This window comes from Vicugna pacos, chromosome 13, assembly GCF_048564905.1.
Source record: "Vicugna pacos chromosome 13, VicPac4, whole genome shotgun sequence".
NCBI lineage: Eukaryota > Metazoa > Chordata > Mammalia > Artiodactyla > Camelidae > Vicugna > Vicugna pacos.
Genome location: NC_132999.1, coordinates 47,201,861 through 47,217,187, shown reverse-complemented (window position 1 = coordinate 47,217,187; position 15,327 = coordinate 47,201,861). Strand labels below are relative to the sequence as shown.

At 55.4% G+C, this 15,327-nt stretch overlaps 1 protein-coding gene across 4 annotated transcripts in view; it reads left to right on the top strand.

The window, feature by feature from the left end:
* The window catches only part of PTPRU (protein tyrosine phosphatase receptor type U), a 78,641-nt gene that overhangs the window by 5,958 nt on the left and 57,356 nt on the right, over positions 1-15,327 (top strand). For all 4 annotated transcript variants that reach the window (XM_072974930.1, XM_072974929.1, XM_072974928.1 and 1 more), the window contains exons 2-7: positions 9,515-9,646; positions 12,648-12,919; positions 13,459-13,540; positions 13,645-13,760; positions 14,165-14,339; positions 14,944-15,237. In XM_072974930.1, the coding sequence (XP_072831031.1) occupies positions 9,515-9,646; positions 12,648-12,919; positions 13,459-13,540; positions 13,645-13,760; positions 14,165-14,339; positions 14,944-15,237 (1,071 nt within the window). The remainder of the gene's footprint in view (positions 1-9,514; positions 9,647-12,647; positions 12,920-13,458; positions 13,541-13,644; positions 13,761-14,164; positions 14,340-14,943; positions 15,238-15,327) is intronic.

The window sequence follows — 15,327 nt, the reverse complement described above, 5'->3', positions numbered from 1 at the left end:
CAAACCTAACGTGGCAGACAAGGCCCTGCATGGCCCTGCCCCCACATTCCCTGACAGCTTCATGTTTATGCCTCTCCTCCCCTGAGCCCACTCCTCCCTGTCCACCTTATGATCCAGCCTCACCTGGCCAGTGCTGATCCCAGAACCTGCTGGGCCCTTTCGCACCTCTCTACCTTTGCATGTGCTGTACCTTCAGCCGAGAACATCCCTCCCACCCTTCTCACTTCCCGGACGCCTGCCTACTTGTTCAGCCTTCAGTCTAACCCCAGTGTCACTTCCCCAGGGAAGCCTTCCCAGACTTCTCTTAGCACAGTTGATCAGGTCTCTCCCATGATGCACGTGGGTCAGTGAGCTACAGTGTTTTCTGTCTCCTTCCCCACTGGGCTGGGGGAAGGGCTGGGCTGGGTCTTTGTCATCTCCTGTCCCCAGGACTTGTACATGGCATGTGCCCACTCAGTGCTTGCACTGATGTGACCCTCTGGGTACACAGGGAAGGCGCTGGGGCTCTGGAGGGCAATCATAGTTGGGGGCTGGTACTCCCCCTTGGCTGGCCCTGGGCAGGGCTCTCATTGCCTGAAGAGTGACAGGGAGGACCTCTGGGGTGGAGAACTCAGAAGACAACTGTTATTGGATGACTCAGGAGGTCCTGAGCAGATTCCCAGGGTGCAGACCCCAGGACTTGGTGGTGAATCAGAAAGGATGAGGAAATTGGGGGCTTAGAGGGGTAGACGTGTCCCTGAGGCTTTGGAGTTGAGTATAGAAATGGGGGAAGGATTGGGATGGGGAAATTGGAAAGGGGTGTTGCTGGATATATTTGACGGGCAAGATCACAGCCAGGGTGGAGTTTCAGCTGGGGGTTGGGGGACAGTGGGGGCAGGGGAGATAGCTGTCAATGAAGATATATCTGGGGGATGGGGACAGCTGAGAATGAGGGGACAGGTGGTGTTGGGGGAGCAACTGAGGGTTGGGGGACAGATGAGGGATGGCTAGAAGGGGGATATGGGACAGCTGGGGGGCAAGAGGTGACAACTGGGAGGTGTCAGAAACCTATCTGGACAGGACAGGTGGGCCTCCGCTGACAGAGTGGGAAATACATTGCTCAGGATGTGTGTACATGTGTATGTGTTTCCATGTGTGTATGTGTACAGCCTTGTGGTTGCCCATATGTGTAAATATGTGTTTGTACCTAGAGTGTGGTGGTTAACAGCGTGGGCTTGGGGGCCACACCATGTGGGTTCTAATCCTGGCTCTGCTACTGTTAGCCATGTAACCCTTGGGCAAGTTACTTGACCTCTCTGGGCCTTTAGTGTTCTCACCTGTGAGATGGGGATAATAATGGAACACATGCATGGGGTTGCCATGAGGGTATGTTTTATGTACATACATGTGTAGTTTAGAACAGGTTCTGGCATGTAGCAAGCACTGTATGTGCTAAGCTATTATTAAGTGTGTTTGTGTGTGTGCAGCACTCTATGGGCTCAGAAAAGTTTGTTCTAGGCTTCTGATGAAATCCAGGCCTGGGAGGGGCGGTGGTGGTGGGGAGTGCTGGAGTGACTATCCAGGTTCACTGGGTCTGGTTCGCCTCTCACACCCTCCCCCGGTTCATCCCACTTCCCACCCACCCTGTGCCAAGGCCTAATTCAATAGGTCCCTCTCTCTGTCTCTCTCCGGTCCTGCCCTGCCCACTGCCCTGCCCTGGGCTGGAGGCCAGGGGATGTGCTTTAATTGTCCAAAAGCTTTTCAGCAGAATCTGAATTCATTGTTCTCCTGCCAGCATGCTGGGGCCCTGCTCAGATATAAATACCTGGACAATGTGCTCAGTCCTGGCTGCTTTCCCCACGGGCGGCAGTGGCTTCATCCTGTGCCCTTGGAGAGTCACTGGGGTGGAAGATGCTGGGGCTGGGAGATGGGATGAGGGGAAGCCCATAGGGCAGATGAGGCCTCAGCCCTCAACCCTTGGGCTAGCCAGCCCAGCCTGGCAGAGCTGTAGGTGCAAGGGTTTCTGGGGGGCTGGGCTCCCCTACTGTCCAGTGCATCACAGGGAGGCACGTGCCACCTCTTTGCCTCACACTAAGAACTGCTCTGCATCACAGCTCCAGATTGTCCTGGGTGTGTACAGTCTGGGATTTTCGGACCCATCAACTCAGGACTGGGCCCCTGCATTGCATCCATGCACTGCATGGCATCTCAGTTCTACACTGCATGATTGCTCTGGGATTATGCATTGCACTGGCTGTGTGGACCCTCCTGCATGTCTGTATTGTATGAGTCTACTGAATGTCACTGTTGCTTTGGGCTTGTGGACTCTCCTGGGATTGGGCGTAGATCCTGGCAATGTACCACTGCAGTGTGCCAACAGATGGCGCTACCACGATGCTGTACCTGCGTCACATGGCCTCTCTGTACTGCACTGCATTGTTGCAGTGGGCATCTGCACTGCATCGGGTCTGGCTGGGCACAGCCTGTCTGCATTCCATTGTTGCACTGTACCAAGACTGTCCACCTTTGCCTGGCATAACACTTCTGTCCCCCTGCTCCACTGCACGGCACTGGAGATGTGCCTTCTCCTGGCCCCGCCCATCACACTGCACCACTGCTGCTGTACCGCTGCCCCTGATGTTATCTTGGCCTTTCCCTTTGTAACCACTGAGCTGGCCTCTGTTCCCAGGTTTCTGTTGGCAGCCCCAGTTGAGCAACGACTTTGCTGCCAGCGGTCTCACTTCAGTGCACCTGTGGCCCCCTCTGCACACTGCTCAAAGAGTCGGTACCTACACGCAGTTTGAGGCTTGGAACTGGCATGGGTTTTTGTAGGCATTACCTTTGAAAGTACCTGGCCTTGCATCTGTGCACTGCACAAGACTACCATCCTGGGCCTCCATCCTCCACTGTACCTGTTCACAGTTGGGTTGTGTGTTCTTTCCTGGATTTCAAGTCCCAGAGCGCTTGCACTGAGTTCCCTGTTCCATATGACATCTTGACTCCATTCCATTCTGGTGCCAATTTCTGCCTCCACCTCCTCCTAACCCCTGCTCTCAAGTCTATACCTGCTCTACTCCTTGGGACCATATTAAGCTTGCATTCTGGACTGAGTTTCCACTCCCAGAAGTTCCTCCTGCCCTGTACCATATCCTTCTCTTTCCTGTATCTCGGTACTGTTCTGTCTGCCTCCACAACACACATCTTTTCAGTAAGATTTCATGGAGCGCCAATGATCTGCCTGGCCCCGTGCTAGTGTCTGGAGAGGGAGAAGAACGAGGAAGGCTTGGACGTCCCACCTTGGCATTCCTCCACACAGCTATCCCGTGGCGCTGAGTGCCAGCCCAGTGTACTGCTAGGTGCTCCCCGGTGCGCCGTGCCTCTGTGCAGCTCTGGGTCGTGCCCACGATGGACGTCACACCTCTCCACTGCATCATGGCCCTCTCCGGTACTGCTGTGTGGTTCCAGGTGTCATACTGGGGTCTGTGCACGCTGTGTGCTCACTCCAGCCCTCTCTCCATGGGACCATTGGGAAGTACAGAGCTTAGAAATGCACGTGTTGTGCACAGCCCTCTGCTTCTCTCCTCTGCACTGCTTTTGTCTAACACAGGGTGTCTGCACTCCAGGGCTCTGTGTACTCTTTGCCCACTGTACCTCTGCACAGAATAGCCCTCTGTTCAGTCCTTTGCCTCTGCACGGAGTCTGGCCCCACCTTATGCTTTCCTCTTATACTACCAACATGGCAGCCCTGCTGTTAACTTTGGGATTTGCTGTGTGTATTGATCTGGGAGATAGGGAGTGGGTCTTGCCTAAGTTTCCCCTGCTGTAGTTGGCTTCCTTCTCTCCTCAGTGGAGATGGAAGGATGTTGGCATCGCTGGGTTCTGTGATGGCTCCTGTAGTGGGTACCAGGTCAGTTGTCTCTCGCTGTGGCCTGGCGCTGGGTGATCTTCTTGGCTGTAGCTAAGCTAAACCCTGGGTGATTAGAAGGTGGGCGTATTACTGCCAGCCCTGCCCTTGATTAATTGCCCATCAATTATTCGAGGCTCTGGAGGGCAGCTCCAGGGAGCGCCGGCCAAGGTCTGGTTGTGTTGATCTGGGCAAGGGAGCAGTGAAGTGGGCTGGGCCAGGTCTCTGGGCTGGAGTCATGGTCCTTGAGCCTGGGTGGGGTTGGTCAGAATCAGACTAGCTGGAATTATGGGGTCAATAGGTCCAGCCACTGTTGGCATTCTATTATACACAGGGCTTCGGGATGGGGTTCAAAGGCATAAGAGACAGTCTCTGACCTCTAGAAGGGAGGGGGTAGAGTTTATACAGGCTTGAGATAGAGCTGTTGTTGGGATGGAGAACTTGGGAGAGGGCTAGATTGGACAAGAATGTCCAAGGGGAAGTTTGTGTTGGTTCCAAGGTTGGTTGGAGGTACCTTGATAAGGCGCATGGCTTCAGATGATGAAATAGACCTGTGTTGTCATTGGGGTTGTATCTGGGTTCCCCAAGCCAGGGTTTGGGGTGATTTACCCAGCCCTAAATTTGTAATTTGTTGGGAGAAGTTTTGTTTCTCCTGGGGCCATCCCTGGGGAACTGAATGTTCTATTGACAAACCAAAGGGAACAAAAATCTCATTGCAAACAGACTCTGTTTACCTAGGGTCTTCAGAAAACACTGATGGTGGCTGGCAGCCGTAGTTGGCACAGAACACCATTCCCTGTCTGGTAGGGAGGAAAGTCTGGTGCTCACGTGCCTGGGGTGTTCACGTGCACGCACACACACACGTACACACATGCACAACTTCCTTCTGCATACACTCACCTCCCTCTGTTAGAATTCAACATGCTTATTGCTGAATATGTTCATGTATCTCTGCACATAAATGTACACCTCCACACCCACAACTTCACAGCACAATGCTGGGGAACCCACACTTTGAGACACTCATGCTTACCCTCACATTCCTCTCCCCCATAGTCTCTCTCTCCGCCGTCAAGTTATTCTTACTCACACAAATGGAATCAGAATTCTAGAGGTGGAAAAGCCTTAGAGGGTCACCTAGGTCCCCATTCTCATTTCAGAGAGGGCAAGCCACCTGCCCAAGGTCACACAGGGAGTTAGAGGCTCAGCAGGAATTAGATCCAGGCCTCCTGCCTCCCAGTTGAGTACAAGCCAGTACCAGGCTATCACTCACATAGCCATGTGCACATGTGCATGCGTGCACACACACGTCCACATATGGAAATACACACACATGGAGGGGTGGAGACCCTTGCCGCAGGGAGACCCCCTCCCATATTCTGGCTCCCCCTGTGGAGGTTGCTGTGCCCCTTACATCACCCCATCCAGAGCCCAGCCGGATGTGGATAAACCATCATCCTGCCTTCCCAAATTGTGGCTGACGGTTGCTCAGGCAACCGCCTGCCAGATTGGGGAGATTAGCTGAGGAATGTAGCTGGGCCAGTTTGAGCTGAGGCTGGGGGAGCTGTTGGGGGTCTGGGGTTGATTCAGCTCACCCTCTCAGGGAGGTCCTGGCAGAGGTGGTGTACCCCACCTTGGGTCTGGTTTTCTCCCTGTCCCCAGCCCAGCTGTGACTGTGTCCCCAAGGCTTGGACAAGGCTGGGGGAAGAGAGTGTGTTCATGTGAACATTTGAGTGTATGTGTGTGTATTTTGTGCATCTCTGTCAGTGTGATTGGAGTGTGTGCCGTTTGCATCCAGGATGGGGACATGGGGCCCCTTCCTCACTAGTTCCTGATGTCTGATTCCGGACCCCTTGGTGGGTTGTCCCACTTCTGATCCTATAGTGCCCTCTGGAGAAGCCACCTGCCCTCTTCAGGCTTATAGGAAGTGTTACTTGTCTCGTCTGAATCCAGGCACTTCCCTGCTCAAACACCACTTGTGGTTTCCCCTCTCAAAACGAGGCCAGGCTTCTCACCCTGGCCCTTGGCTCTCCGTGGTGTAGCCTCAGCCTCGGCCTCCCTCCCAGACGATCCAGTCTCATCTCCCATTGCATTGCTTTGGCCAGTCTGGGCTCCTCTCTGTGCCCTGGACGAACTGTGTTTATTACTCACCAACTTCCTTCACTCTTGCTGGGCTCTTTGGCTCAAATGCCCCAGCTCTGCTGGCCAGATTGATCCCCATCCTTCCGGGCTCTGCTCAGATGTACCTACCTTTGGGAAGCCTTTCCCCTGCACGCACCCTCCTCCCCTGGACTGCCCCTGTGGCCTTGACCCTTCTCTGCTTTGTCTTGTTCCCTCACCTCCACTCAGACTAGGAGGTCCTTGAGAGCAGAGCAGAGCCTTAACCATCCTGGCTCCCCTACTGTTGCCAACCTGGGGCCTGTTTTGTGTTGTCAGTGAACAATGTCCTGTGAATGGTACTGAATACACCCATGTGGCTAGCAGAATCCCAGGGCCTTACTCTGTTTGTGCCTAGTGTCCTTGAATGAAGATAGGTCATTTAAATCCCAGCTTCTGGAACTTAAGATATGGCCTTGGGCAAGCCACCTCATCCCTTTGTGCCTCAGTTTTCTTCTGTAAAATAGGAATAATAATAATATCTACCTTGTGAGTTACTGTGAGGGATTGGTGGCACAGGGGGTCGTGGTGGTAAGCGGCAGCTCCCTTGTGGTGGTGCTGATGTGTGTGTGCATATCTGTGCCCAGGTCTGATGGAGTCCAGAGGGAGTCCCTGGCTGTTCTTGCTTTCGACCCAAAGTCTGATCTATTTTTCCCCCTGAGCTGGTGGGCCCAGCAGGAGTTGGGTCTCTAGCAGAAGCTGGGACTTGGGCTTTGGGGCTCCTAGCTCCCGAGCCATCCAGACTGGAGCTGATGGGGCTTTTCCCAGGATCTGGGAGTGCTGATTTTTCCCATCCCAGGGTGAACTGGGGAGTTGGTGGGGGTGGGGCTCTCCCTGGAGGGCTTGGCTCCTGAAACGTTACCCTCCCAAGTGCTGTGGCTGGAATGGACCTGGCCCAGAGACTTAGGGGCCAGGGATGGACATGGATCAGGGAGAGGGAGTCATTCTACTTCTGGAAGGGGGTGCTCTGAATGGGAATGGTCAGCTGGGGAGATCTTCATGGCTCGGGTCAGTTGTTGGAGTTATTTGGCAGAGGTCAGGGGTCACTCTGGCCATGGCCAGCTGGTCTGGGATCAGTCAGTCAGTCTTGTGATCATTCTGGCCAAGATCAGATGGTCTGGCAGTCACTCTGACCAGGTCAGTCAGGCTGAGAGTCTGGCAGCTCATGTGGTCTGGCTCAGAGTGGACAGGAAAAAGCCAAGGAGCTGGCCCTCCCAGGCTCACCCCAGGGCCATGGGTGAAACATCAGGGACAGCAATTTGTTACTTGTGAAGCAACAGGAAGGACCTGAGCCCCAGCAGGACTCCAGATCCTGGGGTTCCCTTTCTTGCAATTTGTGTGGCTCAGGGAGATCTTGGCTAAGACCTTCAGATAGCGACTCAGCTCGGGCTGAATGAAGTCAGCTGTCCCTTCCTCCAGGAAGCCTTCCCTGACCATCCGTACTGGCCATGTCTTCTCTCTGTGCTATGCTGTGGATCATTTTCCAGAAGGAATGCTGTGGCCTCCCCAGCACAGATGGGGTTAAAACCCACCTCCCACAGGGCTCATGCTGACCAGGGCTCCACAAACAAAGAGGCAAAGAGCTCAGCAAGGGTCCCGCCCCAACTCTGGAGAGAGGCTTCTGTTATTTCTTCTCATCTACTCAGTGCCAGCCTCGTGCCCACATTTTATACTCTGATGGGGTCCAAGAAAAGGAAGGGGAAACTGCCCCCCTCCAACAATGGTGAGCCCCTTTGTGCCCGGCTGCGCTGCTTCACATGATCCCTGATGATCTGGAGAAGTCCCTACTGTAGATGAAACAGCAGAGCCCCTAAAAGTGAGGTCAGGGCTGGGCGTGCAGGTGCCAGCCGCTGTGCCTGGTGCATGGCACATGTGGCACTCACTGCCCAGTTACTGTCTGTTTCTCATCCCTCCTCTTCTTGAGGCTGGGGAGCAGCTTGAATTTGCTCTTGCTCATGAGTGAAGGCTTTTCTAGTGGAAAATGTGGACTTCAGCGTCTGACCACCATGGATTCAAATCCTGCTTCTGTTTCTCATGTGACTCAAGTGGAAGGGCGGAGAGCTGCTATTTCCTGCTGGCATTTGCTAGACATTGTGCTAAGTGGACCCCCACGTTGAATCCTCAACAAGCCCATGTGTGGACGGGGAAACTGAGGATGAGAAAGGGTCACGGTCACATGGCCGGCAAATTGGAGTCAAGATTCAATCCCAAGTCTGTCTGATGCCCACTCACTCACCTACCACCTATACCATGGACGAACCCCTGCACCCCTCAGAGCCTCAGGCATCTCACCTGTCAAGTGGGGAGAAGTTCCAGTGGCTGGCAGGCACCCAGGATGGGGCCTGGCACAATTTATGCCTGCCTCCTTGCCACCTGTCCAGGCATTTCCCCAGGTCTCAGATGCCTTAGTTCACCAATGGGACTCCAAACACTAAGATTCTCTAGTGAGCGTGGGGGCTAGTTTGCAATTACTTTCTGAACAGTGGTGTTCTCAAGTTTATTAGGTCCAACTCAGAGCTTTGATGAGCTAGCTAAGATATATGGACCTCATTACCAACCAAAGGACTCACATCCATTTCAACCCTCTCTTCCTGCCTCCCTTTCTCCTTATTTAAACAGGGCATACTGGTTCCAAATCATGAGAATTTGCTCCCTCTAGTACTCTGTGCCCAGTCCACACAGGACTGTGCTTTTGCATGTCACTTCCCTGCAGGCAGAGATCTCAATTGGGTGACTCTGGGTCATGACTGCATCCCCTTAGCCCATCTGTCGAGTAGGAACAATACAATAATGGTACCTGCCTCAGAAGGGAAGGCCTAAGGGAGACTCCGCATCTAAAGCATTTAGCACTGTGCTGGGCTTGTCATAAGCCTGATGTGATCAGTGGACTTTGTTGTTAGTTTTAAGGAGGTACCATCAAGGTGGGCTTATGGCATCCATGACCCTGCCAGTCCTGGGGCCCATAGTCGGTCCTCTCTGAGAAGATGGAGGGGCTGATGACGGACACTGACCAGCAGTCAGGGGATCTTGGTGCAAACCCCATCTGTGTCACTGACTAGCTGTGTAATCTTAAGGAAGTCCCTCAGCCTCTTTGGGCCTCAGCTTCCTCATCTGTAAAATGGGGGTAATTCTAGTCTTGGTCTCATGAGTTGTTGTGAGCCTCTCATGGTAGAGTAAAAATGAGAAATAACTTTTGTTGAGGAGAGACTTTGATGAGCAGTTGAGCAGTGGGGGATCCTGGGGTGTTCAGGGGGAGTGGGCAACGGAAGGAGACAATGAAAAGAGGGCCTTGGTAGGTGGAGAGGGTTGAGGATGGAGCGCCTTGGTAGAGGGAGGAAACAATGAGGGGAGGGCTTGAGGAGAGGGAAGGGGGGAGGCTGGACCTGGGGAGGAGGGGATGGGAGGGCAGCCCCATGAGCCCTTCTGGCCAGCAGCCCTTCTCTAGGCTGGACTAACCAGGCCCTGCCCTCACAGCTGGCTGCACCTTCGAGGAGGCGAGTGACCCAGCAGTGCCCTGTGAGTACAGCCAGGCCCAGTACGACGACTTCCAGTGGGAGCAAGTGCGGATCCACCCTGGTACCCGGGCTCCTGCGGATCTGCCCCACGGTGAGCCTGATCTCAATCACCAGTACCCCTTCGTCTCCTTCCAGGAGCGTGCTACCTACCTGCTGTGTTACCCTGGGAACATTGCTTAACCTCTCTGGGCCTCATCTGCTATGGCATCTTTAATGACATATATGACAATGTGGATGTGGAGCAGTCTGGACCCTGACCAGTTGGGTACATCAGGTAGTTTCACCTATGAAATGGGTGCAGGTTCAAGTAATCAAAGAACCTTGCAAGCTGTAAGTTAAAGCCCACCTCCCATTACTCCTATAGGTGATTAGCTCAGGATCCACCTTACTCCTGCCAGGTCTTCCTAAATCCTCCACCTTCAGGAAGGCTCCCTTCTCCCTGTGAGCCTCTGAATCCTGGCCTCCCAGGACTTGAAGATGCTGACAGAGCAGTAACATTGGGGGCTAGATGTATGTAAAGCCTGGCTTCTTTGCCCTTTTCTTCCTGGAAGTCCCAGATCTTTCCCAGTTTCTACCTTGCCCTGCCCCTATTTCGGGATGGGGCATTTCTGGCATTGTGGACACTAGACTGGGAGTCAGGAGACTGATTATGGGGATTCTAGTTCTGGCCTTCTAAACTGATGATGGCCTGTAGTGCCCTGGTTCCAGAGTCATGAAGACTGGGGTTCAGATCCTGGCTTTGTCACTTTACCAGCTGTGTGACTTTGGGCAAGTCACTTAACTTCTCTGAGCTTCCATTTCCTTAACTATGAATTGGAGAACACAAAAATCCATTTCATAGGGTTACTAGATAATGTCTATTAAGTCCATAACATGGTGGTGGCATGTAGGGGCTCAATTAATGTTTAGTTGCTATTGTTGGAGACATGTGAGAGGGCCCAGATAACTGGCACCTCTCTTCATTAGGTGCAGAATCAACCGGGAATTAAGAAAAGGATAAGACAGATGGAGGCCAAATTATTCCATAAAGGCTGGGTGGGAAGACGGAGTGTAGGGGGAGAACCAAGTGGGCTTGCTGAGGGAGCCCAGAGTTGGATACCTGCAGCCCCTCCCCTTGGCCCTGCCACAGTAGTGGGCCGGGGCCTTTGCCACTCAGCTCCCAGCACGGTCGAGATCACACCCACTGGCAAAAGCGTGTGGGAGAGGCAGCAGAGGTTCTCACTGCAGGGCCAGAACTTGAATCCAACAGGAGAGAGGCCCTCCATGGCCTGGCACAGGCAGCCTCTGCAGCCTGGCCTCCTACCCCTCGCCTCGCCTCCTGGAGGTCCCCTGCCCCTGCCTTCCATGCATTTGCTCACCCTGGGCCCTCCCTGGGGCATTCATCTCTGCCTCATAGGTCTCTCAGCAACTTGTATGACCTCTGTACTGGCAGGTATCAAAGTCTGACCTGTGTGCCAATGATCTGTCAAAGTGCCCACCCTGGCAGGGACCCTGAGTGGGCCAACTCCACACTCCCCAGGAGGGCCCAGCCTCTGCCTGGTACAGGTTGGCATTCTGGTACAAGGCAGCTGATCTGAATTCCCCTCTTACAGTCTTGACCACACTGTGTGGGCTCTGCTTCTCTCTCTCCCCTACGCAGGCAGAGACATCCCCAGTAAGAAAAGGGGGAGAGAAATTTCCTATGCAGTGTGGGCCTTGGGCGGGATCCTGGGGAGGCAGCGGTAGCCGGTGGACCGAGTCCCTGCTCTCTTGGTGCTCATATTCTAGGGAAGGGAGCTGGCAGTGGAAAGAGAAGGAAGGAGGGAGATTTATGCTCAGGGACAGAGCAGAAGAGAGGAGAAGGGAGGGGTGACAGGGCTGAAGGGAGTAAATGAAAGAGAAGGGGAGGGATGCAGAGTGAAAAAAAACTAGGGAAAAAGAGAGCGAGGCAGAGGGAGCAGGAGGAAGAGGCAAGAACAAAGTGTCAGATTGAAAGGGAGAGAGAGACACACACACAGCTGCGCACAGGGAGAGGAGAGAGGGGGATGGAGGCGTGGGCCAAGGGAGACTGTGGTGGGGGCTGGGATGTACCTCTCCTGGGTAGGGCTGGGGACATGAAGTTTTGTTTACTACCCTTCCAGGACTGATGCCGGAGCCTACTTCTCCACAGGCTTCTGGCTCCCAGAGATGAATGAGACTCCCTCCAGGGGAGTCCCTGAGGAGCCCTCCCGGAGCAGGGAGCCTCGTGGTTTGGGATCTGAATGAGCTTGTGTTGGCTGGCGGCCAAGCCTGGGAGGAGGCAGCCCTGGGTGGCTGCGGGCACCCCCTTGGCAGCTGCTGGGGCCTTCTCCCCACAGAAGGGAAGCCACAATCCCCCAGGCAGGTCCTGAGGAGTCCAGCCCCTCTCCCTCCCCCTCCCCACTCCCAGCACACAGCCTGGATCTTTGGGAAAGGGGAGGGCTGCCTTTCTCCAGGTTTGAAATCAAAATAATTATATCTCAGGAATTTAGACTCTGGGTAGGGGCTGGAAGGAAAGTTAGGATCCTTCCAGTCAATCTCTGTTCTGCATGTTCATTCACCTTGGGTTTAGACCTGTGCTGGGGACACAGTGGAGTGCCAAGCATGAGGCGCTGGAGTGGTGGGAGAGAGATACACACTTTATTAATGATGCAAGGGCCAGGGGAGACACCCATAGAGGGATGGAGAGGGAAGGCTTCAGGAGAGGTGGCCTTTGAGGGCCTGTCTTGTGCCAGAATCTTGACTTCTGAGATGGATGTCCTAGTCCCTACCTCCAAGCACAGCTCAGAACATGGGAAAAGTGGTGGATCAGCATGAGCCTGGACTGTGGTCATCACAGGTGGTGAGTGGCCCTAAAGGGTTTTGACAAGCCAGATTTGTGTATTTTGCTGCTCCAACTCTCTCTGGTGGGAAACAATTGCGGGGAAATGAAGGGACTTAGTGAGTCAGATCTGGGACCAGAACTCAGGTGCCCTGACTCCAGATGGGTCCCAATGCCTGGAGTCCTTTGTTTCTGCTTCCTCCTCTGTGCCCACCTGACCCTGGTCCTCCCCCAAGTTCTCCTCAGCTTCTGCCTCTTCCCCCTCTCTTTCCAGGCTCCTACTTGGTGGTCAATGCTTCCCAGCATGCTCCAGGTCAGCGGGCCCATGTCATCTTCCAGAGCCTGAGTGAGAATGACACCCACTGTGTGCAGTTCAGCTATTTCCTGTACAGCCGAGATGGGCACAGCCCAGGCACCTTGGGCATCTATGTGCGTGTCAATGGGGGTCCCCTGGGCAGTGCTGTCTGGAATATGACTGGATCCCATGGCCGTCAGTGGCACCAAGCTGAGCTGGCTGTCAGCACCTTCTGGCCCAATGAATATCAGGTGGGCTGAGTTCAGTCTGCAGTCAGCTTGTGCATGCAGGTGTGGGTAGAGGGGTGTCAGCTTGAGGTCAGAGTAAGCAGGTGGCCAAGGTTGGAATTAGTGTGTGTTCAGCATCAGGAGTCAGTCTGTGGTCAAGGTCAGTGGCCAGTCTGTGGTCAACATGGGGTTATTCAGTGATGGTACAGTCTGGGTTCAGCAGCAGAGGTCATCATTAATAGGAATGGTTTATGGCTGGGGTTGGGGTGAGTTGCAATAGTGCTGACTTAGAAACCCTGTCTGGCTGGGAAATGTTTTGCTGCTTGAAGGTAACTGTCCAGGATTGGGATGGAAACTCTGGCCTTGACCTTGTTAGTTCTAGGTGCTGACAGCCCCTCCCACAACCAGCTGGCTTAGTATGGAGGGTAATTGTGAGCTGGGCCGACCTCTGCTTGTTGAGGAGGGTGGGGCTGGGGCAGGGCTGAAAGGGGGCTCTTGTGGGCACCTCCCCAGCCAGGGCTGGAGGAATATCAGCATGACAAGGAACCTCCTGTCTCTCCCAGGTGCTATTTGAAGCCCTCATCTCCCCAGACCGCAGGGGCTACATGGGCCTAGATGACATCCTGCTTCTCAGCTACCCCTGTGGTGAGTCCCAGCCCACTAGGGTGCAGGGTCAGGGATGCGGGCGGCCGAGGCTCCTGCCGACAGGGGGCGCAGGCCCAGATCACGTCGCGGCTCTATTCCCGCAGCAAAGGCCCCGCACTTCTCTCGCCTGGGCGACGTGGAGGTCAACGCGGGCCAGAACGCCTCGTTCCAGTGTATGGCAGCAGGCAGAGCAGCGGAGTCTGAGCGCTTCTTTCTGCAGGTGAGAGGGGGTTAGGGATAAGGGGGGGACCTTGGCCAACTTACGAGAACTTCTGGCTCCCTTGCGGAGTGCTGAGTCCTTCCTTCTCCGGCACCCATACATAAGTGTCCAGACTCTCCCTAGGCTCTGCTCTGCGCTCTTGGGTGCCCCATCCCCCGAGGACAGAGCGCGGCTACAGGATCCCCCAACCACACCCTCCATCAAAGGCAGAGCGACTACATTCTTTTAATCAGCCCCACACCTTCCTGTGGCAGAGCTGGTTCCAAGAACCCCACATATCCCTTTTGTAGTAGGGACGGCTAAATGGGACCAGGACATTTACCACTCCCTTCGCCCGGGTCAGAGCGAGATCGGGACCCTCCCTCTCCCGCGCCCCTGACCCTGTGGCCCCTATTCCGGCGCAGCGGCAGAGCGGGGCACTGGTGCCTGCGGCCGGCGTGCGGCACATCAGCCACCGACGCTTCCTGGCCACCTTCCCGCTGGCCGCCGTGGGCCGCGCGGAGCAGGACCTGTACCGCTGCGTGTCCCAGGCCCCGCGTGGCGCGGGCGTCTCCAACTTTGCAGAGCTGATCGTCAAGGGTGAGCGCCGGAACGCTTGCAAAGGACCGGACCTGCACCCTCCGAGGGGCGGGGCGGGCGGACAAGTGCTGCAGGGTGTATCAGGGGGCGGAGTCTTGTGGGGGCGTGGTTCATGGCGGGCGGGGAAGGCAGGGTCTGACCTAGGGCACTGTCTGACTTGGGGCGGGGCTTGCGGAGGGGGCAATATCCCACCCGAGTTCGGGTCGGATCCAAGGTAGGGGCTCTGACTGATAGGGGCGCCTGCGTGGGGAATGAGTCAAGATCTGAGCCCGGCGAGGCGGGATCTGGCTGTGGGGCCCAAGGGCTGACCTGAGCGGGCAAGCAGTCAGCCTTCGGAGGCGAGGACTTGGGGATTCGGAGGGGAATGAGAGAAAGGATGTAGGCTGAGAGGTTAGGGCGGGGTCGGCTCTTGGATTAGGGGGCTTCTTAGGGCCTGGGGATTTAGTGGGGAGAGGCAGTCTAGTCGAGGGTTTGAGGGGCTACATGAGGAGCCTGGGGGTACCGGAAGGGCTCTTGGGGATTTGGGTGTGGTGGGATGAGGAGCTGAGGGCTAGGAATTCACGGCGGCATCCATTGGCTCCGCCTCTCCCCCATCTCCTTGCAGAGCCCCCTACCCCCATTGCGCCTCCGCAGCTGCTCCGCGCTGGTCCCACCTACCTCATCATCCAGCTCAACACCAACTCCATCATTGGCGACGGGCCGATCGTGCGCAAGGAGATTGAGTACCGCATGGCTCGCGGCCCGTGGGCTGAGGTGCACGCCGTCAGCCTGCAAACCTACAAGCTGTGGCACCTGGACCCTGACACGGAGTATGAGATCAGCGTCCTGCTCACGCGCCCGGGTGACGGCGGCACCGGCCGCCCTGGGCCACCCCTCGTCAGCAGAACCAAGTGCGCAGGTGGGTGCCTCCTGGCTCCACTCCCTCCTAGGGATACCTGGGTATGGACTCAGGGCAACCAGGGGCGAAGGGCACATTCCAAATGGTAGT